At 44.1% G+C, this 26,154-nt stretch overlaps 1 protein-coding gene and 1 long non-coding RNA gene across 4 annotated transcripts in view; one reads left to right on the plus strand and one right to left on the minus strand.

Annotated features, from left to right (window-relative positions):
* The first annotated feature begins 265 nt into the window (after positions 1-265).
* The window catches only part of LOC137384718 (laminin subunit beta-4-like), a 148,924-nt gene continuing 123,035 nt past the window's right edge, over positions 266-26,154 (plus strand). Inside the window, exons 1-2 of the mRNA XM_068059036.1 lie at positions 266-336; positions 2,357-2,419. Of these exons, the coding sequence (XP_067915137.1) occupies positions 333-336; positions 2,357-2,419 (67 nt within the window). The 5' untranslated portion in view covers positions 266-332. The remainder of the gene's footprint in view (positions 337-2,356; positions 2,420-26,154) is intronic.
* LOC137384719 (uncharacterized) overlaps positions 3,674-26,154 on the minus strand; it is an 81,709-nt gene continuing 59,228 nt past the window's right edge. For 2 of the 3 annotated variants that reach the window (XR_010977645.1, XR_010977644.1), the window contains exons 4-5: positions 24,712-24,829; positions 3,674-3,768 (exon numbers count right to left, since the gene is read on the minus strand). This is a non-coding gene — a long non-coding RNA (uncharacterized lncRNA). Of the gene's footprint in view, positions 3,769-24,711; positions 24,834-26,154 lie in introns of all 3 variants that reach the window. The other variant, XR_010977646.1, reaches the window with a different exon arrangement.

Consider the following 26,154-nt stretch of genomic DNA (forward strand, 5'->3'; position numbering starts at 1 on the left):
GGCAATATATATTCAATTCTCAATACTTAAAAACAAACAAATAAATCAATAGAAGATCTCCCATCACCTGCTGTGTGGCATTTAGCTTGGATCTGCTGCAGCCTTAATGCAATAGCACTTTGCCCATCACTGCAACTCAGCAAGCTGAGATAGCTGACATCAGTTACACTGATGCATAGTTTCACAGATGTAATAATTGTAATAGTTATAACCTACCACTTCTAAAAACATTGCTGCTTCTCCCCTTATCAAAAGAGTACCTGGATAGAGCCAACTCAAGCCCCAGGCTCAAGAAGAACTGCAGGCATTTCCAATATCGTTTGAACAGATCAATGGGTAAGTTTTATATATTATCAATTCTAACTTCTATATTTTTCTATGGTTTCTTGTGTGTCTCTGTCTCTTTTGCTGTCTTGCCCCATCTTTCTGTCTAAAAATGAGCCTCTGAAAATTAACTTTACTATCAACACCTCTCAAAAAGGTTCCAAAGTTCATGCTTCATCTGGTTTCAGGTTTTATGAAAAAAACCTTATAATTTCTAGTAATTACTGAAGATTGAGATGTCCCACTACAACACGGATTTACTGTAGACAATCATACTAATACCTGCAGTGAAATTTGTCCACAATGTCATCCATACACTGAAGAACTCGCACCACAGGCTTTTAAAAGCATTCAAAGTTGCAGAAGACAATTTGTTAGGATCATGTTATTGTGGAACAAAAGATATTTAGTTTATTATATTAGAAACATGATTTTTCACAGTATATATTTTAGTTGCTAAGGAAATAACAATGGTAGCAGAACGAATTTTGTGAAGTATTTTGGAAACAGTTTAGAAAATGGCATTTATAGAGGAGCCAATTAGCTGAAAGAGCTTTTGATATGTGCCAATCAGCTCAAACGTAAGGCAAAAATTGTTTAGAATTTTGAATACTTTTAATTATTATTCAGTGGGATTGACAGGAAATACATACAAGATGTACTGTCCTAAAATGATTCCAGATATTATTCAATATGGGGTAGATTTTGGCTTTTTGAAGTAGCAATTGAGCAGCCCACTTAACATCGTTCCCATTGACATCAATAGAAATAAAAATCTTGAGCATTGTAAAACTGCCTGTTAATTCATTATCCCCTGTTTTATACTATCGCACAAAGATAAGAACTACCCCATGGAGTCAAGACCAAGTCTGGTCTTCAGTTGAAACAGTAGGAAAGTGCAGGAAATTAATTGGAAAACCAAATTCAAATGTAATTCAGTCCCTCTTTTAAAGTCATGCAATCTATCCTTATTTCAGTACTTTCATTTTAAATTTCTATAGCCACATTTATAATGGAAACAGCCTGTGTGAACTTGTGGGGTGGGTAATCATAGTGCAACAAATTTACTTGGCCATGGGAATTTATAATGAGAAAAGTTAAGAGGAAGCAGGTACAGATGTATGATCTTTACCATATTACTAGTCGACCTCTCATGGCGCCAAGAGTGAGGGCAAGTTTCATGTCAGGCAAGGTTAAAGGGCGGAGAGCTAATTGAACCAAAAAAGAAAGTCCTGCCTTGTACAGCGTCTTTCACAACCTCAGAATGTACCGAAGTGCCAATGAAGTATTAGCATAGTCACTAATGTTATACAAGAAACATGACAGCCAATTTCACACAGCAAGGTGCCACAAACAGCAATATGATAATGACCAGATAATTTGCTTTAGTGATGTTGATTGAGGGATGAACATTGGCCAGGGCACCGGGGAGAACTCCCCTGCTCTTCTTCAAATAATATCATGGGGTCTTTTAACTGTGAGGGCCTAAGCCACTTCGGTTTAACTTCTTATCCAAAAGACAGCACCTCTGACAGTGCAGCACTCCTTCACTACTGTACTAGATTGTCAGCCTAGATTTTGTGCTCAAATTTCCTGGACTCACAACCTCCTGATTGGCAGGGAGAGGAGGAAGATGATGAATAGGAAGAAAGGAGGGGAGGAAAGTGGGAGAGAATGGAGGAGGAAGGTGGCAAGGGGGAGGAAGTTGGTTCATAATTTCCAGGTTTTAAGCCACTTATATACTGGCTCATGTTTGATTTGGATTTCGAAAGCCGACCTCCAGAAGCTAGCTCACTGTGTTTACATTACAAAATCTGATTCCTTGTAGTGGCAGCAGAATGTTAGACCAATTCCATCGCACACAGGATTCTCTATTATAAACTGCTGTGTTTCTTTAAATGATGCCTGAATATGGAGAAGGATAGTCTGCACGTCCATCAGAGGCTAAAGGCTTCCAGTTCTGATGATAGTGTCAAAAATGACATTATTGCTGTTGGTCAATGATGTTTTCAGTTTTATGCTTTCCTTTCAGAAAAGGTATCATTGTTTCTGATCGTACACAAAGGGATGAGGCTACAGATTGTCACATTCCTTGGTGAGTATGGCAAAAAATGTAGCAGCTTTTGGTAATCACTTTATTCACTTTTAGGCAACTGATTTGCAGTAAATCAGTTTCCTGGATGCTTATCATTGCAAAGTACTGAAATTTTTACTTCCTCCTCTAATGAGCCTAAGTCAGGACACTGCCCTCTGCATCATAAAGTTAAACAAGCCAGAAGATCCTAAGCATGTTTCCCAATGCATGCTAATTTAGCTGAGCCCAGCTGGGGCAAAAGTTCATGCATTAGAATTGGCCTCAACACCTTGGGCTAAGGAACAGTAAAATAAGCCAAAGTTCCTGTTCCCGATGGCTGTCCAGCAAATCTGCTAACAGGCACCCGTATGGCTGTTGAGTAAGAACAGGTAATTGTGGCACCCAAATTGTCAGCACACTACCACCCCATTCCGGCCTGGACACAGGAATAAAAATCACCCTTGATAGAATGATTTTGGCAGGATATCTGAAAATGTTTCAATTATATTAAGTAAATAGCAAAGCAAAATGAAATGGACCTAAGGAAAGAGTAAAGCATTCACAGTGGTACAACAGGAAGTCCTACATGTTGCTGCTCTAAAATTCTACACAGTGTGGGATAATTTTAATGGGAATTAGCTCAACCAAGTTGAGTACATTTGTTGTTTTGTTTTGTATCTTTGATGATATATAATTAGCTACTTATTCTTGAACAATTTAGACTTCTGTTCATCTGTGAGGGTGTGAGAGATACCTGCCTAATTTCATTATCTTACCACCACAGATCCATCAGGACTTCTTAGTTTAACCACGTGTCAGAACTCATTAACACCCTCAGTGCCTTCTCAACACTAATTTCATTCACCACAACTATTGTTATTTCACTTGCATGAAAAATTTGGGTTACATTTCTGGTCTATCAGCATAATAATGGAACAAAGCAATTATTGGTACCGACAGAGGAAAGTAAACTGGACATACTCTGCCACTCGCAGCAAAAAGAATGGAGACACAAATATTGGTGGACAAGTATCACAGGGAAATAGGCATTTGACCTTCCTGTAATAATCTGGCCAGTTCTTAAAGACATTCTATTTGTGTTTCTGTATTAATATATTCCTTTCTTTATGTTTACTCACCTTCCATCACAGTAGTCAGCTGAGTGTAGATAAAACCAACTTTCATTTGCCAGATGTTTCATCCAATTGGCTGCACTGCAATCGGTAGATAATCAGACTTTTAAAAAAACAAACATATATATTAAATAATTTACCTTTGATTTCATAACAACTGCTTCCCTTTGTGATCTGAACTGGATGCGTGTGTCTTTCACTTCTTCAATCTCCCTGAAGGCTGAACCAGTAAACATCCTGTGAGATAAAGTCTGATCAAATAGCTGTTTCATTTTACAGAATGGCAGTTATAATTAGACTGCCTTAACAAAAACACTTGCATTTATAAAGCACCTTTAACGTAGAAAGCATCCTAAGAGGCTTCACAGAAATATAATCGAAAAAGAAAAATGGACACGGAGTCAAAGGAGATATTGGGAGAGAAGACCAACAGTTTGGTCAAAGAGGTGGCTTATAATTCAGGGAGGTGCAGAGGCAGAGGGACTGAGGGAGAACATTCCAGATCGTGGCACCTTGGTGACTGAAGGCGCGGCCACCAATTGTGGGGCGAGGGAAATGGGGAGGATTTGAAATTGGAGGCACTGGGGAACCAGGAGTCAATTTAGATCAGTGAGGACAGGAGTGATAGGTGAGGGGATTTGGTGCAGAGCAAGATACAGGCAGCAGAGTTTTGGATGAACTCAAGTTTATGGAGGATGGCTAATAAGAGGCTGGCCAGGAGAGCACTGGAATAGTCTGAATGTGACAAAGATATGGATGAGGGTATCCTGAGCACTCGCCACTTTGGGAAGCCAGTATGTAATGCTGGACTTTCAAAGAATGGGGTTCCTATGCACAACATTAAGCGAATCTTGTAGTTAAAGATCACCCATTATGTATTATAGGCGGCTAGCTTATTAACATCCAGGCATGCAACACCCAAAGAATATGGCAGCAGGAATAGTGATCAATTTAAAACAATTATTTACAAAACTAAAAGCCATTCTGTGCTGAGGAAATATTCCCACATGGAAAGAGAAATAAATATTACAGTTTACTGTAAAAGTGATCATTTGGCATCGACGATAACAACAGCAACTTGCTTATACATTGAGACTTTAACGTAGTAAAACGTCTCAAGGAGCTTCACAGAAGCATTATCAAACTAACTTTGACACCAAGCCACCTAAGCAGATATTAGGGCAGATTGAACAAAAGTTTGGTCAAGGAGATAGCAGAAGAGAGAGCGAGAGAGATGAAAGTTTAGCGAAGGAATTCCAGAGCTTAGGGCCTGGCCGGCATTGCCATCAATTGTTAAGCAAAGAAAATCAGGGATGCACAAACGGCCAGAACGCGAAGAGCAGAGAGATCTCAGAAAGTTGTAGTGCTGGAGGAGGTTACAGAAATAGGGAGGGGCAAGGCCATTGAGGTCACTGAGTTGAGGGGGTGGTAGTATTAGCCAACAGGGTAGATTTTGCTGTAGAAATAACAATGAGGTTAACAGCACTCAGTAATTTACACAGAAATTACATGGAATTCAGACAGCAACTTGTGGCAACTGCACATCTGCAGTTAAACACGGAAATCTGGAAGTTGCTACCCAAGATGCAACATTCCTACATAAACTTCCCAAAAATGGCAACTGGCCAAGGCACTCATCGTTCAGATACATAGAATGGCGTGAAGTTGTACTCACCTCATAGATACAGACTAAAATCACCAGAAAAATTTAGGGCTTCTCCATTCTAGTTTCAGTGGCCTTTAAATGGTAGAGTGAGTCTTAATTCCTGTCAAACAGCCTCTCTGGCACTGAAAATTAGCTTTTACACATATGGAGTCTCATTCCTTTAAATTTTGATTATTGTCAGAGATTTTAAAAAGTAAAAATGTGATTTTTATTTTTTCTTTCCTTTATTTCTCATAATCCCATCCGTCTTTCCCTTTATTTTGTTTACTGTGCCTAATTTGACATTAAATTCGATATTCTAATTGACACTTCCTAACTTAGAGATGATGTCTTGGCCTCACTAGTAACCAGGTGTTTCCTAGAACTTACCATGGCAGTCTGTTCGACTGCACTTGCTGAATAGGGGTTGTAATAGCCGTTAATTTTAATTTGCCTCATGGAGCCCATATCTCCAACTGTGCCAGTAAAGAAACTGCAAACGTTTTTAACTTTATGATTTTGATTTATGTATAAAGTCACCATCCAGTTACCTCTGCTGACATTTGGAAAAATTAAGAAGTAAAACATCAGTTGGTAGTCTTGCTGCCCCACCCCTAATTCCTGCTCCATGCTTTCAGGCCTAACAAACGAGTTCCAGCACTGCAGCTAGCAGGAGAATCATTTTATATAGCCCAGCCAATAAAATGTCTCCACGTCATTCATGAAAACAATATTGAGTGATTTCTGAGGCTATAGTTTTGCTGAATGTTCGTGAAACGATCTTTCAACTCATTACAGGAGTTTTGTGTCAGTCCTACACTAACAAACATTTGTTAGCTGGTGAATTGCAGTGTTCTGAACAAGCTGAGGAGGATTGATACCAATGGACTTTTTATCTAAGCCTTTTTAGCTTGGTGAAATTTGTCATTTAGATTTATGCTGCCAGTAACGGAAATTCGCTTTGTCCTGGAAGCTCCTTTCATGCAGTATATTTTAAGTTTTTCAAACACATAGGGCCAGATTTTATTCTGGTGACAGGGGTTCCAGCAGCAGGTCGAAAGGCACTGGAGAACTCACCCCGGCCCTCCATCTGACCACCATCGCAATTTAACTGCCCGCCATCAGGAACATCGTTCCTTTAAGGGACGAGCTCCCTCCTCCAGAGCTGCTGGCCAATCAGGAGTGGTGGCTACGGCTGGTACTGCAGGAGCCCTGCAGAGGAGATGATGTCAGAGTCCCTGATGAGTGGGGTCGGGGTTGCCGGGGGCAGTCAGGCAGGCCCCTGTGATGGGGTGGGGGGGGAGAGGGGGGGTCGGTGGGGGGAGTGGGTGTGGCCATCACCACTGGGGAGGTGCCTCCGGAGGCCATGGATTTCCCCCAAAGGAGGGTCCCCCCTCCGACCCAACTGGTCTGAACTGGCGGCATCTCCACATGGCAGCAGACTCTTCCATCTACACAAAATTGGAGAGGAGGTTGGATGAGGCCCCTAAGTGGTCAATTGGCCTGGGGCAGGAAGGCCATTCTCGGCATTCCCCGCCATGAACAAAATGGCAGGGGGACAGGACATCATCGGGAAAGGCACCCCTTGCCATATTGTTTGTCCCACCCCCCCACTCCCCCACCACCTCCGTTCTCATCTCCCAAGGCAGGATAAAATTTTAACCCCCAAAAACGGGCCAGTTTGATTTGGATGGGATATAAAAGTGTTAATAATCTGAAACCTGCCCCCAAACCATCTACTTCCCTGAGAGCTGCCTTGGGAGTATCAGGTTCTGGGCAGAGGAGACATTGGAGGTCAGAAGGGAGATTGAAAGGGTCAGGGAGGAGGTCAAAAGGATTGGAGGTTGCCTGATCATGAGAGGTGGGTGAAGCAGATAAAATGGATCCAGCATGTAAATGAAAAGGCACTTACCTCCTGAATCCAGCAGTCCTCACCTCCCTTTAACTGTTGAGTTTCCCAAGACCTGAAAACTCAGCTAAACAGGGTTAGATTTAGAATGGTGGTTAATTCTGAGGCAAGCAGCCTCATAATAGTATTTAAATAATCAACCTTCTGCAGTTACCTGGACACATTGTTCCAGGAGGCAGTCACACCCTTTAGACTAGGTACTTCTGATTTGGTCTGTGGTCAGGGACAGGAGGGTATGACAAGTGAGACAGGTATGGGGATCCAGAAGGTAGCAGTGGAGGAACCTCAGCCCTTGCAACCGTCCAAAAGGTTCAATGTTCTTGTAGCTTGTGTGGATGAGAGCAGGGACTGTAGGGAGGATGAGCAAACTGACCCTGGCACCATGGTGCAGAGGGCTGGTCAAGTGGGAGGAGTTAAAAGGAAATGTAGTTGAAGTAGAGGACAATATAGTTATGGGGATTCTCTGCAGTCAACAGCATGAGTCCCGAAGGCTGTGTTGCCTGCCCAGTGCCAGGGTTAAGGACATCTCCTCGGGGCTGCAGAGGAACTTGGAGTAGGAGGGGAAGGATCCAGTTGTCGTGGTCTACGTGGGTCGCAACGACATACGTAGGATTAGAAAAGGGAGTATGAGCAGCTAGGGGATAAAATAAAAAGCAGAACCATAAGGTAATAATCTCTGGATTGCTACCTAAGCCATGAGCAAATTGGCACAGGGTCAACAAGATCAGAGAGTTAAATGCATGGCTCAAAGATTGGTGTGGGAGAAGTGGGTTTCAATTCATGGGGCACAAGCACCAATGCTGGAGAAAGAGGGCGCTGTATTGTTGGGACGACCTTCACCTGAACTGCGCTGGGACAAGTGTCCTGGCCAATCGCATTACTAGGGAGGTAGCGAGGGCTTTAAACTATATAGGCGGGGTGGGGTGGGGGGTGGGGGGGAGGGTTACCGTAAGGGCAGATTTGGAAAGTTAAAAAGAAAGGACAAGGAAACAGTGCAAGCTGATGATACGAGTTATGAGAACCAGAGTGTGACAGGAAGGGAAAGAGTATACAAACATAAGAGTGCACCACCAAACAAGATCATAGTAGGGAAAAATGGTAAAAAGACAGCATTCAAGGCTCTTTATCTGAATGCTCACAGCATTTGTAACAAGATGGATGAATTGAAAGCACAAATGGAAATAAATGAGTCTGACATGATCGCCATTAGAGACATGGTTGCAAGGTGACCAAGGCTGCGACCTGAATATTCAAAGGTCTTTGATATTTCAGGAGGATAGGAGGAAAGGAAAAGGAAAAGGAGGTGGGGTAGCTCTTTGATAAAGGATCAGATCAGTACAATAGAGAGAAGTGATCCTGGTTCAGAAGATCACAATGTAGAATCAGTTTGGGTGGAGATAAGAAATAGCAAAGGAAAGAAGTCACTGGTGGGAGTAGTTTATAGACCCTAACAATCGCTACAAAGTAGGAGAGTATGCATCAAGAAATACTGGGGGCTTGCAAGAAAGGTGCGGCAATAATTGTGGGTGATTTTAACCTTCACATCGATAGGACAAATCAAATTGGCAAAGGTAGCCTGGAGGATGAGTCCATAGAGTGCATTTGAGACAGTTTCTTAGAACAATACATTCAAGAACCTACCAGGAACCAGGCTATTTTGGACCTGGTAACGTGTAATGAGACAGGATAGATTAAAGACCGCATAGCAAAGGATCATCTAGGCAAGAGTGATCATAACATGATAGAATCTCACATTCAGTTCGAGGTTGAGAAATGTGGGTTTATAACTAGTGCCTTATAGATAAATAAAGGCAATTACAAGGGTATGAAGACAGAGTTGGCTAAAGTGGACTGGGAAAACAGGCTAAAAGGTAAGACAGTAGAGAAGCAATGGCAGACATTAAAGGAGATATTTCATAACTCTCAACAAAAATATATTCCATTGAGGAAGAAAGACTCTACCAAAAGGAAGCACCATCATGGCTAACTAAGCAAGCTAAGGGTGGTATCAAATTGAAAGAAAAGGCATAAAATACTGTAAAGATTAGTGGTAGGCCAGAAGATTGGGAAAATTTTAGAAACCAGCAAAGGATGACTAAAAATAAATGAAGAGAGAGAAATTAAAGTATGAGAAAAAAAGTAGCAAGAAATATAAAAACAGACAGTAAACGCTTCTAGAAATATATAAAAAGGAAAAGAGTAGCTAAAGTGAGCATTAGTCCCTTAGAGGGTGAGACTGGGGAATTAATAATGGGAAATGAGGAAATGACAGAGGCTGTGAAACAGTATTTTGTATCTGTCTTCACAGTAGAAGACACAAAAAGCATCCCAAGAACAGTAAAAAAGCAGGAGGCAAAAGGAAGGGTGGAACTTAAAACAATCACTATCACTGCAGAAAAAGTCATAGGAATACTAATGAGACTAAAGGCTGAAAAGTCCCCTGGACCTGATGGCCTGCATCCAAGGGTCTTAAAGGAGGTGGCTGCAAGGATAGTGGATATATTGGTTGTAATTTTCCAAACTTCCCTAGATGCTGGAAAGATCACAGTGGATTGGAAAACTGCAAATGTAACACCTCTGTTCAAGAAAGGAGGGAGACAGAAAGCTGGAAATGATAGGCCGGTTAGCCTAACATCTGTCATTGGGAAAATGCTAGAAGCCATTATTAAAGAGGTAACAGCAGGACATCTAGAAAATCAGAACCAATCAAGCAAAGTGAACATGGTTTTATGAAATGGAAATCGTGTTTGACAAATATATTAGAGTTCTTTAAGGGTGTAACAAGATGGGTGGATAAAGGGGAACTAGTAGATGTATATTTGGATTACCAAAACGCATACAATAAGATGTCACATAAAAGGTTATTCCACAAGATAAGAGCTCATAGTGTTGGGGTGATATATTAGAATGGATAGAGGACTGGCTAACTAACAGGAAACAGAGAGTCCGGATAAATGGGTCAATTTTAGGATGGTAAACTGTAACTAGTGGAGTCCCACAGGGATCAGTGCCAGGGCCTCAACTATTTAAATCTATATTGTTACAAAAGTGCTTCCATTTTTCATTAAATTTTGAAGACTTGTGTTTTAAAACTGAAAAGGATTCCATGGATTTTTTTTTTACAAGGGTCACGTGTTTGAAACAACATTTACTGGAAGTCACCTGTCTTCAGATAGGTTCAGGGGTTTTTTTGAGCTGGGAAAGATGTTTACAGAGAAGTGACAGGTCAAGATTTATAGGGGTCAGGAGGCTTGACTCTTGAGATATGGATTTTGATCTCTTTGGACAGTGTATTGGGGTGTGAACTGTTTTGAAGGCAATTGGAGAAAACCAGTCAAGAGAGTAGTCACCATCAGCAACCTCTTCCATCTGTTTGAGAACCTCCTGAGAATCAAGTGCAAGAAATAGAGAAACTGCTGCTGCATTTCTCCTGAAAAGCCTGCCAAACTGATCCTCAACGTTTCCTGTAAAGAACCTCTCTAGAAAGATCCCAGTAACAGCCATCTATGAATATTTGTGACCCCAAACCAAAGAAGGACAACTGACATCTTTCCATATATTCTCTTTTTTCTTCAAGAATTAGCAAATATTTGGCCAAAGTATACTTTTTTATCTTTTTCTTTATATCAGAGCTCTAAAAAGAAAATCTCTATATTTCGGTTAACCCGTGTGTGTGTATGTGGGGCAGGGGACTGAGGTAAAAGTGAACTTTCATATTTCAATCTTTGTGTTAGTGCTTTGCTTCATTACTGGTTAAGACTTGTTTTATAATAAACTGGGATTTTTTTTGTTTAGTAAAGAAACCTAGTTAGTGTATTTTATGCTGGGATGGAAACAGAGTCCATGATTGACTGGATTGGTAACTGGGTAAGCATTTAAATATATATTTTGACCTGTGGAGAAGTGGAACTAGAACAAACAGTGCACTCCTCATGCCTCGGTCGTAACAATATTAATGATTTGAATGAAAGGACCGACCATATTGCAGCCAAATTTTCTGACGATACGAAGATTGAATCATAGAGTCATATGGCACAAAAGGAGGCCATTCAGCCCATTGCTCCATGCTGGCTCTCCACAGAGCTATCTGGTCAGTCCCACTCCCCGGCTCATTCCCCATATCCCTGCAAGTTTATTTTTCTCATGTGGCCATCCAATTTCCTCTTGAAGTCATTGATTGTTTCCGCTTCCATCACCCTTTGGGGAGTGAGTTTCAGGTCATTACCATCCGTGGCATAAAAATGTGCTTCGTCATATTGCCCTTGCACCTTTTGCCCTAAACTTTCAACTTGTGTCCCCTCGTCCTTGTGCCATTTGTTAATGGGAACAACTTTTCTTTGCCTAATTTATCTAAGCCTGTCATAATCTTCTACACTTATATTAAATCTCCCTTCAATCTCTTTGTTCTAAGACGAACAACCCCAGCTTTTCCAACCTAAACTTGTAACTAACATCCTCCATCCCTGGAATCATTCTGGTAAATTTCCTCTGCACCCTCTCAAGGACCCTTACATCCTTCCTAAAGTGTGGTGACCAGAACTGGACACAATACTCAGTTGGGGCCTAACCAGAGCTTTATAAAGGTTCAGCATTACTTCCTTGCTTTTGCACTCAATGCTTCTATTTATGAAGCCCAAGATCCCATATACTTTACTAACCACTCTCTCAATATGTCCTGCCACCTTCAAAGATCTATGCACATGCACCCCTAGGTCCCTCTCTTTCTGCACACTCTTTAGAACTGTGCCATTAAATATATATTGCCTCTCCCTATTCCTTCTGCCAAAATGCATCATCTCACACTTGTCAGTATTAAATTCCATCTGTCACCGCTCTGCCCATTCTGCTAGCCTATCTATGTCCTGTTGCAGGTAGTTCATATCTTCCTCACTGTTTGCTGCACCTCCAAGTTTGGTTTCATCAGCAAATTTTGAGATTCTACTCTATATTCCAAAATACAAGTCATTTATCTTTCTTTTGGGCCTCCTTATCTCGAGAGACAATGGATACGCGCCTGGAGGTGGTCAGTGGTTTGTGAAGCAGCGCCTGGAGTGGCTATAAAGGCCAATTCTGGAGTGACAGGCTCTTCCACAGGTGCTGCAGAGAAATTTGTTTGTTGGGGCTGTTGCACAGTTGGCTCTCCCCTTGCGCCTCTGTCTTTTTTCCTGCCAACTACTAAGTCTCTTCGACTCGCCACAATTTAGCCCTGTCTTTATGGCTGCCCGCCAGCTCTGGCGAATGCTGGCAACTGACTCCCACGACTTGTGATCAATGTCACACGATTTCATGTCACGTTTGCAGACGTCTTTATAACGGAGACATGGACGGCCGGTGGGTCTGATACCAGTGGCGAGCTCGCTGTACAATGTGTCTTTGGGGATCCTGCCATCTTCCATGCGGCTCACATGGCCAAGCCATCTCAAGCGCCGCTGACTCAGTAGTGTGTATAAGCTGGGGGTGTTGGCCGCTTCAAGGACTTCTGTGTTGGAGATATAGTCCTGCCACCTGATGCCAAGTATTCTCCGAAGGCAGCGAAGATGGAATGAATTGAGACGTCGCTCTTGGCTGGCATACGTTGTCCAGGCCTCGCTGCCGTAGAGCAAGGTACTGAGGACACAGGCCTGATACACTCGGACTTTTGTGTTCCGTGTCAGTGCGCCATTTTCCCACACTCTCTTGGCCAGTCTGGACATAGCAGTGGAAGCCTTACCCATGCGCTTGTTGATTTCTGCATCTAGAGACAGGTTACTGGTGATAGTTGAGCCTAGGTAGGTGAACTCTTGAACCACTTCCAGAGCGTGGTCGCCAATATTGATGGATGGAGCATTTCTGACATCCTGCCCCATGATGTTCGTTTTCTTGAGGCTGATGGTTAGGCTGATGGTCATTTATATATAGCAAAAAAAGCAGTGGTCCCAGCACTGACCCCTGGGGAACACCACTATCTGCCATCCTCCAGTCTGAAAAGCAAACATTTACTATGACTCGCTGTTTTCTGTCCTTAAGCCAATTATTTATCCATTTGGACCCTGACCCTCCTATTCCATGAGCCTCAATTTTGTTAACCAGCCTTTTATGTGGAACCTTATCAAATGCTTTCTTAACATCCATATAAAAAACATCCACTGCATTCCGTTCATCCACCTTCTCTGTTACTTCATCAAAAACTTCAATTAGATTAGTCAAGCATGATCTGCCTTTTACAAATCCATGCTGGCTATTATTAATTAATTCAAGTGTCTGTTGATATTTTCCTTGATTATTGATTGTAAAACCTTACCCACAACTGATGTTACCTAACTGGCCTGTAATTGCTAGGACTGTCTTTAAACACTTTCTTGAGTAAGGGTGTCACATTTGCCACTCTCCAATCCTCTGGCACCTCCCCCATATCCAGGGAAGATTGGAAGATTATGAAAAGCCCTTCCACTATCTCCATCCCCACTTCCTTTAGCAACCTGGGATGCAAGCCATCCAGACCAGATGACTTATCTACCCTAAACATAGCCAGCCTTTTTAGTACCTCCTCCCTCTCAATTTTTATCCTATCCATTGCATCTGCTCTCTCTGCTTCTACTGATATTTTGTCAGCTTCCATTTCCCTAGTAAACACTGATACAATGTACTCATTGCGTATATTCACCTTGCCCTGCGCTTCTAAGCATATATTACCTTCCTTGTCCCTAATAGACCCCACTCCACCTCTTACTAGCGCTTACTATTTACATGCCAGCAGAAGATCTTTGGGTTCCATTTTATGTTGACTGTCATTCTATTCTCATATTCTCTCTTATCCAGTCTTATTTTCCTCTTCACCTCCCTTCTCAACTTATTGTATATGGCCTGGTTTCACTTGATAATTTCACCTGAGATGCATCGTACACTCTTTTCTTTTGTTTCATCATAATCTCTATCTCACTCATAGGTAGGAAAGCAAGTTGTGAGGAGGATACAAAGGGCTGAATTTTACCGGGCCCCCCAATATCGAGGGTTATGGTGGGGGGGCCCAGAAAATGCCTCCCGGAGAGGCCAACCAGGGGCCTCGATGCCGGGAAGGCCCCACTCCATACTATGGCCAGCGGCAAGGCCTCATGGCGCCACCCCCACCCCACCCCACCCCCGCCACTCAGCGATAGGAGCAAGATCTAAATATTTAAATTAATGCAAACTAATGTATTAATGACCTTCCTGTTCCCGTTGGCCATCCCCCTGCGATATTCAGGACTCCCGTGCCTTCGGATCTCCATTTGGAGATCCAAAGCAGATCACTGGTTAGGAGGAGGGAGCAGCTAAGTTTTCAGGGCAGGGAGGGAGCAGGGTTAAGTGTTTTCAATTGGTCTGGGGATGGTGGGAAGGCGTTAAGTTCATAATTTATAAACTTTGGTGGGGGGGAAGGTCGGGATCGCAAGGTACGATTTTTTGGGGGGAGAGAGCATGTAATAAATTGTTTAGTCATTGCAGTGGGGGAGAGGGGCTTGAATCTTTTATTCAATTTTTTTAATTAAATTTATACTGCCCATAACTTTAAAAATTAAAATTCAATAGTAGGGCTTGAAGCCCTTTAAAAATAGCTCCGACGCCTGCGCAGTGGCACCGGACGCCATTGCCGGGGATGGAGTGCCTGTCCCCTCCACGTCATCAGGTGGTGGGGGGGCGGTACACCCCGACTACGTAAAAGAGCCACTGCGTATAATATCGCAGAGACTCAGCGGAGTAAAAGCTGCGCATGCAGATCACCATCTTAGAAGCTCTCCACCGAGATCGGCAGCGAGCTAGTAAAATTCAGCCCAAAGAGTCTGCAAAGGGATATAGATCGGTTGAGTGAGTGGGCAAAAATGTGGCAGATGGAGTATAATGTAGGAAAATGTGAGGTTGTCCACTTCGGCAGGAAGAATAGCAAAGCAGAATATTATTTTAATGGAGAAGGACAGCAGAATGCTGCAGTACAGAGGAACCTGGGTGTCCTTGTACATGAATCACATAAAGCCAGCATACATGCAGGTACAGCAAGTAGGAAGGCAAATGGAATGTTGACCTTTATTGTAAGGGAGGGGTGGAGTATAAACGTAGAGAAGTCTTGCTAAAACTGTACAGGGCATTGGTGAGACTACATCTAGAGTACTGCATACAGTTTTGGTTTTACTTAAGGAGGGACATACTTGCATTGGAAGGAGTTCAGACAAGGTTAACTCGGCTGATTCCTGGGATGTGGGGTGTGTCTTATGAGGACAGGTTGAGCAGGTTGGGCCTATACTCATTGGAGTTTAGAAGATTGAGAGGTGATCTTATTGAAACATCTTATTGAAAAAGATTCTGAGGGGGCTTGACAGGGTAGATGCTGAGAGGATGCTTCCCCTCGTGGGGGGATCTAGAACTAGGGGCACAGTTTCAAATTAAGGTGTCTCGCACTTAAGAGGGAGATGAGGAGTAATTTCTTCTCTCAGGGTGTCGTTAGTGTTTGGAACTCTCTTCCCCAGCGAGCAGTGGAGGTTGAGTCATTGAGTATATTCAAGGCGGAGTTAGACAGATTTTTGATTGACAAGGAAGCCAAGGGTTATGGGGGAGCAGGCAGGAAAGTGGAGTTAAGGCCACAATCAGATCAGCCATGATCTTATTGAATGGAAGAGCAGGCTTGAGGGGATGAATGGCTTACTCCTGCTTCTATTTCTTATGTTCTTATGGCAAGGGACATGAGTGCACTGGCATCATTGGGGCAGCTGGGGTTGGCAGGGGAAGGCCTGGTGAATGCACAAAGCCCAGCCGAGGAAGATTTGATGGGAACAGACCCCTCTGACATTGGACAGAACAGCCAGGATTAACTTCAGCACATTTTAAAAAAATATTCGTTCATGGGATGCCAGCATTTATTGCCCATCCCTACTTGCCCTTGAGAAGGTGATGGTGAGCTGCCTTCTGGAATCGCTGCAGTCCATGTTGGGTAGGTACACCCACAGTGCTGTTAGAAAGGGAGTTCCAGGATTTTGACCCAGCAACAGTGAAGGAACGACTATATGGTTCCAGGTCAGGATGGTGTGTGGCTTGGAGGGGAACTTGCAGGTGGTGGTGTTCCCTTGCATCTGCTGCCCTTGTCCTTCTAGGTGGTAGAGCTTGCAAGTTTGGAAGGTGCTGTGGAAGATGCAACCTTCTGGACAGAAGGAGGACAGAGGAGCACAGCGCAGGGGGCTGCAAGAGGAAGAAGGTGCTACCCAAGACATCAGGTCAACTGCCCAAGAGTCAGCTACCTGCAAATGACAGAGTACCAGTGCTGTAAGAGGCTATGCCTACCCAGGCAAGTGGTCTTGGATCTGTGTGCTCTGATCCACAATAATCTGAGACCTCACAGCCCCCATGGCAATCCCTTACCTGCAACCGTCAAGGTCACCGCTGCCCTAAACTTCTGTGTAGCTGGCTCATTTCAGAGATCAGCTGCGAACCTAGGTGGCATCTCACTGTCGGCAGCTCATCAGGCCATCAGGCAGGTCACAGATGCCGCATTACAGAGGGCGGGGGAATACATCCACTTTGACACGGATGGGCCTGCGCAGGCACAGACACTTTGGTCTTTGCCTCCATTGATGGATTCCCTGAGTTCCAGGGGGTCATCGATTGCACCCATGTAGCCATGAAGGCACTGACTGACCAGCCAATCAGATTCCTCAACAGAAAGGGCTACCACTCATTGAATGGCTGATAATTTTCTCCCGTACAGCTTAACGTAGCCCAGCAATTTTCAAGAAGGTCTCATATCTCAGATGCAACAACCCTGAAAGCTCAGGCCCCGGCCTGACCTGTCTAGTTCAAACTTGACTCGAGCAATGAGCAAGATCTAGCTGTTCCCTCTCTTGGCTTCCTGCCTTTCACGTTTGCATGAATCAACAAATAGATCCAAGCGCAAGTGCTCCAGTCACTGAAAATGCAGAGCCAAAATGTCAGCAACTTTATACCACAAAAGCACTGGGTTCATTATTTTTATTGGGCTTGCCTATCAGTACTGTTTTTTTTTAATATGCTCTTTTGATTCACCATCATTGATTTCTGACCACTGATTTTTTTTCTCTACCAAAAAGCAGCTGCAATAGCTACAAGATTTGCAGTAGCAGTTTTTGTGGATCAGCTTGACCCTCAGTCAAGCCTCATCCATTCTTGTAGTCATATAATGAGATATCTTTATTGCATAATAATGTTAGAATTTAAGATATTATATGAGAATTAATGTTTATAAAAAGCTATACAATAATATTTAAATAGATAAACAATTTCATTGTAATTATACATTTATATCTACAAAATTCAGTGTCTATGTATAGTGTCATGGGATTTTTTTTCCTCTGTTAAAAACTAAGGGGGATTGTGTATCTTTAAGACTGAGAGAAGCTGTTATATTCCCTGGGCACAGTGTGTGCAAGCAGCAAGCCTGTCTCCTGCGCATCGGCAAGAGAGATGCAGTCACATGTCATATTTTATCAGTTGACTGTTGGTAAAGATTGGCTAGAACCAGTTTGAACTGGCAGTCCAGTGATGCATGCTTTCACTGAAGGAAGGAAGAATTTGTCTCTCTCAGTAGAAAATCTAGATTGGTCTACAGGCTGTGTTTCGCTTGAAGAGGAAAACCCTTAGGAAGGAATCTTTGCTTTGTTGGAGATAGAAAATTCCTTTTTACTTCCAAGCTCTAAGACATCTCTGCCTCAGGAATGACGTTCTGCTATTTTTTGTGTTTTTGGGAGTTTGGGAATTCTTCGTAAAGTTTCTACTAATAAACTGCCAATTTTAAAATCCAAATAGACCTGTTGCTATACTCCTTGTTGAAAGATCTGTGGTGATGCCTGCTGCAGCTGAACTTTGTACTTTGAACGCCTATCCATTATAGACTATTAGTCAAATTTGCCTGGAGACTTCAAGTGGCATCTGACTATTCAACTCTGGGACACCTCACCAACCGGGATTGTAACTCACCAGGACTTACAACCAGCTATTTATTTATTCCTAAGAAACAGATCTAATTTTTAACATTTTTTTTTAAACCGGTTAACCATTGGCTTTTGAATGTATGGGCTGAATTTTATTGGGTGCCTCCGTTCGCAGCAGCGCCCTTTGAACTCAGCGCAGCCTCCGCACTTAGCAGCCGACGCAGAGCCTCCGTGATATTACATAGGGAGAGGCGGAACATTCGGTGCAGTGAGAGAGTCTTTGGCAGCTGTGCAGCAAGTTCTGGGAACCTATTTTAAGCGCCCCAGCACCTGCTTCCTGACAGCTGTCAAAGAATACTTATCTCACTGCTGAAGAGTGGGGCTGCTGTTAATCTGGCAGCAGAGCAGAAAGTGCTGCAGAAATCCAGCAGGTCAGGCAGCATCTGTGGAAAGAGAAGCAGAGTTAACTTGTCCAAGTTCACAGACCTGAAAGTTAACTCTGCTTCGCTCTCCACTGATGCTGCCTGACCTGCTGAGTGACCGCCAGCACTTTCTGCTTTGCTGCTACATACTTACCCTGCTGTGTCCCAGTGTCCAGTGAAGTTGCGATCCTCTTCTTCCACTCAAATGTAACATTCCTTCTTGTAGGCGTGCTGCACTTGGGTGAATAATCTTAAATTTGCACATTCCAAAGCGTGAGAATTAAATACACCATAAAAGATATTACAGAGGTTTACAGAGAACTCACTGACACAAATGGGAATGCACGGGTGTCACAGCAATGTAAATACATCTTTCACTAAATGTTCCTCACCAACATGTGTGTCATTTTCTCTGTGCGAATGATGTGTGCCAGCATGTGGCGCCAATGTCACATCTCTTTGCACCGTTGGCCCTTCAGAAGAGCCAACGTATGCAATAACATCATTGCCATGCCACCATTACACGTAAGCAACTCCACGGATGCAGTGACATGGACACTGGCTCAGTCAGCTGCTACCTGTAATAGTTTACACAGAGATGCTGCAGATGTGGACTGATGCACAGCTGATGAGCGAGGGTGATGTGTGGCTTACAGAGCTCATGTCAGTTCCTATGGAGCAGACAGCCTTTGTCTGATAAGCCAATTCCGTACATCCCTACATCACTGCTAGCCCTATGTGCAGAGCCTGGGTGCCATCTGCCCTCCCATGCATCTTTCATATTGTAGGTCCTCAGCGTCCCCATAGTCCAAGGAGGAATTCCATTGACATCTCTCCTCATCATGCCAGGCCTATTGGGTGCGTAGTTGTACAGAGCAGCAAAGAAAGGAGCTGGCCTTTTTGGCCCTTAGTACAGGACATCACCCTATCCATACAGGCAGTGGAGGCGCTCTTGCAGCAAGCCGATCTCCTGCTCAATGGTGGCTCATGTAGCTTAGTGGCTGGCATTGTATCTCTCCTCTGCAGCAGTAGTGGGGTCTTTCACCAGTGTTAGGAGCCATGTCTACAAAGGATAGCCCTTATCTCCAAGAAGTCACCCCTCCATCTGAGCCAGTTCAGTGAACAGCAGTGGCAGCCGAGATTGGCGCAAGACCCAGGTGTCATGGCAGCTGCCTGAGAAGTGGTCATATATTCGCTGCAAGCATCTGCAGTGTTCACATACCAGCTTCACCTAGATTGTCAGGGCTCCTTTAATGGTGATGTCTGCAGGTGGTAGCCTGGCAGTAGATGGCCACATGAGTGCAGTCTATGAACATTACAACCTATGGTTCTCCAGCAATGGTGCCAGAACCAATGGCCCTCTGGGCTTGGCTGTGAGAGTCCGCCCTGAAGCAGACATACTCACTGGCCCTCCGATGCAGGGCATTGGTGACCTCCCTGATCCAGCAGTGCACTGCTGAATGTGTGACCCCACAAAGGTCTCTGGTGGGCCCCTAAAAGGCTGCAGAGGCTTGAGAACTGTTGCCACTATGAGGAACAAAGGCATGGGATGTCCACCGGAGCCCATGGGCTGCAGGTCATCCTTGAGCAGGGCACAGAGACATGTCACCACCCTCTCTATATGCACAATCACCTCTGACACTGGTGCTCTGACATCCGATGGCATGTTATGTGGGGCCTGTAGATGCACAGCAATCGTAATGGCGGGCTCCCCTTGGGGGCTGCTGCTCATGACCTGGGGCCTCTACATGGATCACACCTGCCTGTTGATATTGCCTCTGCCGCATACGGACCCTCATGTGCAGAGGATCACACAATGTAGGATCAGCCATACCTATTTCCATGTAATAAATAAAGTTGAACCCTGCATGTATTCAAAGGTTCCTAATAGGGCATGGATTGGTGTTGACGGATACATCAGCTGCTTTCCTGGATCCACAATGTGGCGTGCCATGGCATTGCCCATCTTGGCCAACACTCAGAGTGGCCCAACACGACCACATCAAGATTCTACAAGCTGAATCGATTGCCCCCACCATCCATAAAACCTTAATGCTCCTGCCCTTTCTGCACCCTCCCCACACACAGGGTGCCTAGTGTGCAATTGCCTCCTCACAAACACAGAGCGTACACTGTTAACGGAGGGATGGTACACGGTACCTCCCTTTATGCCAGCACAGTTTTCCCTCCAGTAATCCCAGACCCCCTCCCTTTAAGAATGCAGAGTTAGACCCCTGTGTATCCTCCCTCCCTCCTGCCTTTAAAAATGCAGTTAGACCCCTGTGTAGCCCCCCTCCCTCCTGCCTTTAAAAATGCAGTTAGACCCCTGTGTATCCCCCCTCCCTCCTGCCTTCCGTAATGCAGAGTGAGGACCCGCAGGCTTTTCAGATCGTGAACGGGATGGCAAATGACAGCCGCCCGTTCAACGAAAAATCCGGCAGTGTCGGTGGAGAGGCGGCAAGCTGCATAATCAGCACAGGTAAGTAAGCATTACCATATGCTAATTGTGGTGCCACCACTGCCGCCGGGGGGTGCCACACCGAGGTCCCGCCGCCGATGGTAAAATGTGGCAGGCCCATCTCGATGTCGGGGGTCGAGGTGGACCTCTCCCCGCAGCATTTTACCAGCCCCCAAGCCGTGACCCGCAGTGTCAAGGGGCCGGTAAAATTCAGCCTTATGTGTGTGTGCATGAGGGTTTGGAGGAATAAGAAGTTATAAAGTCTTTAGACATAAATTTATCTCAATGTTGTTTAAGATTTAGTTTATTAATAAATAGCTAAAATGTTGTTGTTTAAAGATACCTGGTTTGGTGCGTTTTATTCTGGGGGTTACTAAAGTGTTTAATTTGGCTAATTTCCGGTAGGTAGTTGTAAACTTTAATAATATGCTGAGACCTGTGGAGTAATGGGACTGAATTGACAGTGCTTTACTCCCTCCTCGGTCGCAACAATAGCACTGCACATGGTAAAAGCATACAGTATCATGTTAACTGGGTTTATAGCAGTAAAAGAACTAGAGCCATGTGTCACGCTTACGAGAAGTGCAGTGATGCAAATACAGAAACAATCTGAAGAGTTATTAAAAAAAAGTGGAACAATTTTAAAGACACTGGTATATGTGCGGTCAACAATATAGAGGACAAGTCATGACTCAAACCACCTCCGACACTGTAATCCACATTCATTGTCTATTGAGACTGAAAACAGATCAACTCCGTCTGCATGGAAATAAGACAGATAATCACACCAGGATGTGGGCTGTATTCAAACACAATGAGACAAGACTTTTTTCAGACTTCTCGTCTCTGTATAACCTCCATTACAATGGAATGTGACTATCCCTCATCATCTCAGAGTGGGGCCATCATCAAGGCAATTATACAGCCCAGCTAGGACTGAAAACTGAAGCCACATGGGCAAAACAAACCCTTAAAAAAAATTCACCTTAAAAGGTAATCGTTTTGAGGAACAAAGGGGGACTCGTTTCAGGACAGGACGAGAGATGCAGTACTACAACAAAAAAAGCCATTTGAATTCCAGCACAGCTGAGAGAGAGAGAAATCAATTTGAGCCAATACAGTTGAGCCCTGCTGAGATGAGCTGGAAGCTAGCTAAAGCAGATACCAGAAAGTGCCTTTGCAAAAACGACTTTTCTACCGGTGAGAATTGCCCTAAGATATCAGCACTGTTTTCAACCCAAAGTGAACCGCCAGGAGACTGCAACAGCCCAATGATTACCAGACAAGCAGTAAACAGGCCTGCAACTTTAAAAACTCACCTTCTGTTATTCCTGAAACAACAGGCTTTTACACCTGAACTCTGAACACCTCTTACCCTGTACTTTACTATCTATCTTCTCTTGAGAGTGCGTGTGAGAGCGAAAGAGTGCGTTACTGGTGTTGCAATCATTTCGGGACTTGTTTAAAATAAAAAAAATTTTACCTATGAGAAAACCTGTCATCTGTCTGTTTATTTGACAAATAAACCACAAGGGGTTAAAACACGGGTAACAAAAACACTTGCTGTGGTCAGTCGGCAGGTGAAGAGTCACAGGATCATACAGCACCGAAACAGGCCCTTAGGCCCATCATGTCTGTGCCGGCCTACCTATTCTAATCCCATTTTCCAGCACTTGGCCCGTAGCCTTGTATGCTATGGCATTTCAAGTGCTCATCTAAATACTTCTTAAATGTTGTCATGGTTCCTGCCTCTACCACATCTTCAGGCAGTGCGTTCCAGATTCCAACCACCCTCTGGGTGAAAAAATCTTTCCTCAAATCCCTTCCAAACCTCCTGCCCCTTACCTTAAATCTATGTCCCCTGGTTATTGACCCCTCTGCTAAGGGAAAACGTTTCTTCCTATCTAATCTATCAATGCCCCTCATAATTTTGTATACCTCAATCATATCCCCCCTCAGCCTTCTCTGCTCCAAGGAAAACAACCCTAGTCTTTTCAGTCTCTCTTCATAGCTGAAACACTCCAGCCCAGGCAACATCCTGGTGAATCTCCTCTGCACCTCTCCAGTGCAATCACATCCTTCCTATAGTGTGGTGACCAGAACTGTACACAGTACTCAGGCTGTGGCCTAACTAGTGTTTTATACAGCTCCATCATAACCTCCCAACTCTTATATTCTATGCCTCGGCTAATAAAGGCAGGTATCCCATATGCCTTCCTAACCACCTGATCTACCTGTGCTGCTGCCTTCAGTGATCTATGGACAAGTACACCAAGGTCATTCTGACCCTCTGTACTTCCTAGGGTCCTACCATCCATTGTATATTCCCTTAACTTGTTAGTCCTCCCAAAATGCATCACCTCACACTTCTCAGGATTAAATTCCATTTGCCACTGCTCCGCCCATTTTACCAGCCCATCTATATCGTCCTGTAATCTAAGGCTTTCTTCAGCACTACTAACAACACCAATTTTCGAGTCATCTTTGAACTTACTGATCATACCTCCTATATTCAAATCTAAATCATTAATGTACACTACAAACAGCAAGGGTCCCAGCACCGATCCCTGCGGTACACCACTGGTCACAGGCTTCCATTCACCGAAACAACCCTCGATCATCACCCTCTGCCTCCTGCCACTAAGCCAATTTTGGATCCAATTTGCCAAATTGCCTGGATCCCATGGGCTCCTAACTTCTTAACTAATCTCCCATGCGGGGCCTTATCAAAAACTTTACTGACGTCCATGTAGACTACATCAACTGCTTTACCCTCATCTACACATCTAGTCACCTCCTCGATAAAATTCAATCAAGTTAGTTAGACATGATCTCCCCGTGAAGAATGGGAACAAGCCACACCATCGGCCACCTGACCATAACAAATGCGTGTCTCATTGGCAAATAACCAACTTATCTGAATGGATTCATTGAAAGGACTGACACAAAACAAACACTATGGGCAGGATTTTCCCTGTGGGCTTCAGGACCATGCCATCAAGCACAATGGGGGTCAGAAGCTCGCACTATGTAGTGAACAGTCACTCACTTGTGATTTTCCCCAAATTAGCCAGAGGGCAGGTTCACCATCCAATTGAGGATGAGGGCCTCTTGAAGCTGGAGGGCCAATAGGAAGCAGCAGCAAGATGCCATGGCAGGTAAGTGAGGGAGAGGGCACCCCAAGATGGAGGCACTCTCTCTCCAATTTTGTTAAATTTAGAAAAAAAAGATCAAGTTGCCAGGCCACCATTGTGAGGGGGGGGAAGTCCCCCCTCAACCCCCCACAGGGCAGTCTGTGGCTGCAACTGAAGCCAGGTAGGCGGGGAGGGCCTCTAAGCCTGCCTGGAGAACTGACCACTTGATCTGCCACTGGGAAGTGGTCTGCAGGCAGCTACCCTGCTCCCCACTGCCTTCGGCAGAAAATCCAAGTCAGCCTCTGGCTTAATAGTCCTTTAATTAGGTGAGTCGGCTACCGGCAGCTTGCAAGTGGGTCACCCTGCCGACCCCCCCATCCCGCCTCTGGGAAAATGGCCCAAGGATGGGATGGAGCCAAGGAACTGGCACACTGACCGGAGGAGCGAAATTCCACACCCACCACCCTCCGCTCCCAAAAATTCAGCCCTTGAAAGCTGCAACTTCAACCAATCAAATTGCTGAATTTATTTTTCAAAATGGTGCCAACACCGTTTCTATTATTGACAAAGTTGAAGATTTAGCTGTGCAAATAGCATTTATAACATAAAATGCACAATGAATCTTTTCATTTCCATTAAAATCTTTAAAGTTATCCATACAATGGTATAGTATTGCACATCAATACACCATTGTTTCTTTCCTACCTTTTCTCAAACACCTGAATTTCACGTTTATTGCTTGCCTGTAGCTTTGATTCTTCCTTTGGCAGGTGTTACCACTTTCTTTGCCTCACCTTCACCTTCGTCCATTAATACATGGCTTCTACCTTTCAAATAATGCAGACAAGAATAGGGAGGCAAACACATAAATAAGAACATAAGAATGAGGAACAGGAGTAGACCATACAGCCCCTCAAACCTGCTCCACCATTCAATACGATCATGGCTGAGCTTTTGCCTCAAATCCACTTTCCTGCCCACTGCCCTTTATTCCCTGACAGATCAAAAATCTGTCTCCCAGCCTAGAATATACTGAACGGTGGAGCATCCACAACCCTCTGGGGTAGACAATTCCAAAAATTCTCCTCATCTCAGTCCTAAATGATCAACACCTCACCCTGAGGCTCTATCCCCGTGTTCTAGATTCCCCAGCCAAGGGAAACAACCTCTCAGAATCTACCCTGTCAAGCTTTTACATAATCTTGTATGTTTCGATGAGATTACCTCTCATTCTTCTAAATTACAGAGAGTTTAGGCCCAATTTATTCAGCCTCTCATCATAGAACAACCCTGTCATCCCAGGAACCAATCCAATGAACTTTCACTATACTGCTTCCAAGGCAAGTATATCCTTCCTTAGATATGGAGACCAAAACTGTACACAGTACTGGTGTGCTTTCACCAAAGCCCTATACAATTGTAGCAAGACTTTCTTGTTCTTGTATTTCAATCCCCTTGCAATAAAGGCCAAAATTCAATTTGACTTCCTAATTGCCTGCTGTACCTGCATGCTAACTTTTGTGTTCCTTGTACAAGTACTTTTTTTTTTATTTCCAAAATATACTTTATTCATAAACATCTGTAAAAATTACATTGCCAGACAGTTTCCAAACAGCACCAAAAAATACAAACATTGCAAGGGAGATCAGTTTCCTTCAATACTGTCATGAGTTTCTTCCCAACCCTTCCTTTTCACAATTGTCATGTCAATTACAGTTTTACCTTTACAGCAATTGAGAATATTAACGATACAGTTCGAGGGGTTTCCCATGGATCCAGCCCCTCAGGCAAGCTTGGTGGGGGAACCTTACACTGTGGTCTTTCCCCATTGAGCCTTTGCTGCGGCTGCCCCAAGCTTTAGTGCGTCCCTCAGCACGTAGTCCTGGACCTTGGAATGTGCCAGTCTGCAACATTCGGTGGTGGACAACTCTTTGCGCTGGAAGACCAGCAAGTTTCGGGCAGACCAAAGGGCGTCTTTCACCGAATTGATAGTCCTCCAGCAGCAGTTGATGTTTGTCTCGGTGTGCGTCCCTGGGAACAGCCCATAGACCACAGACTCCTGTGTTACAGAGCTGCTTGGGATGAACCTTGACAAAAACCACTGCATCGCTTTCCACACCTGCTTTGCAAAGACACATTCCAGGAGGA

This window comes from Heterodontus francisci, chromosome 27 (genome assembly GCF_036365525.1).
Source record: "Heterodontus francisci isolate sHetFra1 chromosome 27, sHetFra1.hap1, whole genome shotgun sequence".
In the NCBI taxonomy this organism is placed as follows: domain Eukaryota; kingdom Metazoa; phylum Chordata; class Chondrichthyes; order Heterodontiformes; family Heterodontidae; genus Heterodontus; species Heterodontus francisci.